At 43.4% G+C, this 4,341-nt stretch overlaps 1 protein-coding gene across 1 annotated transcript; it reads right to left on the bottom strand.

The window, feature by feature from the left end:
* Window positions 1–458: 458 nt before the first annotated feature.
* Window positions 459–2,488, bottom strand: LOC122320880. Its single transcript, XM_043209489.1, has 2 exons — window positions 1,630–2,488; window positions 459–475 (listed from the first exon to the last, which is right to left on the bottom strand). The coding sequence occupies exons 1-2, from the start codon at window positions 2,486–2,488 to the stop codon at window positions 459–461; spliced, it is 876 nt and encodes a 291-aa protein (XP_043065424.1).
* Between the last annotated feature and the right edge of the window lie 1,853 nt (window positions 2,489–4,341).

Here is a 4,341-nt window from a genome sequence, read left to right as displayed (position 1 = left end):
TTCAAAAAATAAAAAATGAAACTGGCTTCAGCCAACAAAATGAGTAAGTTTATTTTATTGAACTTAATTACATCGACGCATTTCCGCGAATGTATCGTATGTTGAAAAATCAAATTTTACAGGAGAAGCTTTTTTTGTGATTCGGTATTTTTGTGCGATTGCAGTATTTCCATGCAAATGAAAAAAATTTGTATGGACATACGATAATTTCGCGCGCACATTGTAACATACGATAAAATTGAAACTTAATTTTTATCAGAACTATAGGGCTTTCAGTTATAATATTGCACAGGGTAGTGGGACATTAGGTGCCTAACAATTTTGCATTAAAATCTCAATTTCGAAAAAAAGCGACATACGATACTTTCGCGGAAATGCGTCGACATGTTATTGTTTAACTTTTGAAGAGTATTAGAAAAAAAATTATTAAAAAATATAAAGAAATAAGCCTGTGGAGTTTAATCTCCCGAAGCACCTAAAGAAAAAGTGAACATCGTAGGGCGTTAACGGATCATCTTAAAAATCAGGAAGAGTTTTAAAAAATGTTTTTTTTTTGTCTATTTTTCGGAGCACTTGAAAGTGAAAAGTGCGATTTTAGCTTAAAAAATCCCTGTTAATTTATTTTTTAAAAATTGAAAAAAATTAAAAATTAAAAAAAACTCTTCCTGGTTACCTGCGTATTTATGTTGAGAATTTGTGTTAAAAATTTGAAAAGGATTCAAAGGATTCGGTTCAGTAGATTTTGAGTTCTGATGTTAACCGACTTTCAAAATAACGTCTTCGGCAAATTCGATTCAAAGTATTTTTATACGTGAAAATACGTCCAAATACGGTTATTTAAAACGCTGTAACTCCGTTAGTTTGACTTTAATTGACTCCAAATTTTTACACAATGTTCTCGACATTGGTCATTCAGAAAAAAAATAAAAAAACAAGAAAGCAAGCTAGCTTCGGCAAGCCGAAGCTTATATACCCTTGCAGTCATCAAATATGTCGAACAAAATGCATAAAGGCTAAACAACATCGAAGCTATAACGATTTTTCTATTCATTTTCCATATTTCCGATTATATGGGAGCTATATGATATAGTTGTTCGATTTTGATCAAATTTAATTCGTAATTCAAGAGTTGTTAGAAAACTTTATATTCAAAAAATCATGCTTATCTAATAAAAAACAACGATGTTATCTGTTGAGCTAATAAGCTTTTTTATTAGCTGTTGAATTAAAAAATTAACAAGAATTTTGAGTTCGATTTATGCGAGAGCAGCGATTTTATTTCGACGAAATGAGTTATAAAGTTCCGCGAGATCGAAAGGAAGTAATACAATTGAATTGAGTCGCGGATCAGCCGATTGCTGACCCAAAAAAGAAGCCGACAAGCAACGAGAGAGAGCAAGTAGAAAGATAACGAGAGAGAGAGCGATGGTAATTATGCAGATAAGCTAAGAGCTAGCATTAAGAGATCCTAAATATCTGCTGCGGCTGGATGACCCGACATACTCCCCCCGTTGGAAGCCTGGCTTTCAACAGCATCCTTAAGGGGCAGCAGACACAGCTTATTAACTGCTCGTTTTGTCACTCCTGATGCTGTCTTGAGGACTGCAACACGAGCAACTCCATCTCCACCACACAGAAGCTCAACGACTCTCGCTAGGGGCCACTTCATCGGAGGCAAGTTCTCGTCCTTGACCAGCACCAAGTCACCTACAACCAGGCCAGGCTTCGGGGTGCGCCATTTGGAGCGCTGCTGCAGTAGTGTCAGATATTCTTCCTTCCATCGGGTCCAGAAGACTTGCTGCAAATAGGCCACACGTTGCCATCCATCCAACCGATTGAAGTTAAGGGCGGTCACATCCGGCTCGATGAATGAGGATGGTGGACCACCATTCAGAAAGTGGGCTGGCGTTAGCACATCCAGATCAGCGGGATTTTCTGAAATTGAGACTAAAGGCCGAGAGTTAACTACTGCCGAAATATGGCACAGAAGAGTCCGCAGCTCGTCGAAGGCCAGCACTGAAGGTCCAATAGCGCGGTAGAAATGGTACTTCGCCGTCTTCACCGCTGCTTCCCAGAGACCACCAAAATGCGGCGATCTGGGAGGAATAAAGCGCCAATCAATAAGCTCCGCTAGGCAAAAGTCCAACGTCGCTTTCTGATGCTCGTCGCTGAGGAACAAGCGTCTCAACTCAAGCAGCTCATTGCGTGCACCGACAAAGTTGGTTGCATTGTCCGACCAAATCTGCCGCGGTCTTCTCCTGGTGCATATAAATCTCTTGAGGCCATGCAGAAATGATACTGTTGAGAGATCCCTGATCAACTCCAAGTGAATGGCCTTTGTTGCGAAGCAGATAAAGACGCAAACGTAGCATTTCACTGGGGCCTTATTTCGCACTTCCGGCTTGTAAAAGAATGGCCCACAAAAATCAATGCCAGTGACTTCAAATGCATGCGATCCATCCAATCGCTCCTTTGGGAGATCCGCCATTACATGCTCGACTAATCGAGGCTTCGTTCGAAAGCATCTGACGCATTTGTTCAAGACCTTGCTCACCGTCTTCCTCCCCCCAATAGGTCAATACTGGGATCGAATTATGCCGAGTAGGGCCCGAGGTCCAGTGTGCAGATTACGCTCATGAAAGTGAGTAATGACGGCGGCTGTGACAGGATGGCTCCGTGGCAATATGATTGGATGACGGCCATTGAAATCCAGCGACGAGTTTTTTAGTCGGCCATCCACTCTAAGAAGCCCAAACTGATCAATAAAAGGAGATAGAGACGCAAGCGAACTAGATGGGGCTACAACTCCCTTAGACTGCAAGGATTTTATGTCTTCCCATAAATGAGAACGCTGAACCAGCCGAAGCAATAACTGAGTACCGCTTTGGATATCCGACACCTTAAGATCCGACTGCCGAATGCGATTAATAAATTTGAAGACGTATCCGAAAATCCTTTGAAGCGAAGCGAAGGAATTTGCAAATTTGGAACAGGCTATGATGTCTACGTATGGCGATTTAATTAGCAGGACCTTTCGACGAAGCTCAAGTGTTGACTTCTCAGCAAGGATTGGGGGAGGCCAGTCAATCTTGGGTCTGCAAAGAAATGTCGGCCCGTTAAACCATATAGGGGACTCGCTCAGCTCAGTGGGAAGGACACCTCGGGAGAGAATGTCAGCCGGATTCAAAGAAGTTGGAACGTAACGCCACTCCATCGAATCGGTTCGCTCTTGGATGGCAGCAACTCGGTTTGCCACAAACATGTTGAATCTGGAGGGCTCGTCTCGGATCCAGGACAGAGCAACCGCAGAGTCACTCCAACAATAATACTGTCCCTTAAATACGTTGGTGCCACTTACTTCTGAGATGAGCTTAGACAAGAGATCGGCTCCACAAAGCTCCAGCTTGGGCACGGTGAGTGTCTTCAAGGGAGCGACCCTTGACTTTGAACAAAGCAACTGCGACTGTCCACTGCACACGATGTAGACACAGGCGCCGTATGCTTCCATGCTGGCATCACAAAATCCATGGACCTGAATCTCTGAGTTTGGAGACAGAACTAGCCGAGGGAAACACAAACGCTTGATTTGCACAAAACTCCTGCATATCGAACTCCATTCCGTATTCTGAGCTTCAGGAAGGCTTTCATCCCAGGATAACCTTTCCTTGCACAATTGCTGAAGGAAAATTTTCGCTATCACCGGTCCAACCAATCCAAGAGGATCATAAAATCGTGCAATGGCAGACAAGACAGAACGCCTACAGGGACTTGAGGTCAACTGCAAGACAGAAAAAGAGAACAATAGCTGATCAGAAGCAGGATCCCAGGCTAAGCCCAGAGTTTTGGTAAAGTCAGTGCCGTCATCAAACTTCAAATATGACTCCTTATCTTCGTCAGACACACCACACAAAGCCGCTGGAACGTTTGAGCACCACTTTCTAAGTTTGAAGCCTCCTCTGGACAGAATTTTAGAGGTCTGATTTACAATGATGATAGCCTCGTCCACGGTCTGGGCTCCAGATATCAAATCATCTACGTAAAAGTCACGCTGAATAACCTCAGCCCCAAGCGGAAACGAAGAATGCTCGTCTCTTGACAGCTGATGCATAGCCCGCACAGCCAGAAATGATGCAGGCTTCGTGCCATAAGTGACGGTGTCCAGCTTGTACACTTGCAGCTTGTCCTGTGGGGAAGTCCTCCATAAAATGCATTGCAAATAGCTGTCCTCTGGATGGACCTTGACACAACGGTACATCTTACAAATGTCTCCAGTGATGGCTACCGGGTATGAGCGAAAACGAATCAGAATCTGGAACAGGGTGTGCTGAATTACGGGGCCTG

The sequence above is a fragment of the Drosophila ficusphila genome, unplaced genomic scaffold, assembly GCF_018152265.1.
Source record: "Drosophila ficusphila isolate 14025-0441.05 unplaced genomic scaffold, ASM1815226v1 contig_128, whole genome shotgun sequence".
NCBI lineage: Eukaryota > Metazoa > Arthropoda > Insecta > Diptera > Drosophilidae > Drosophila > Drosophila ficusphila.
This window is presented reverse-complemented; position numbering and strand designations above follow the sequence as displayed.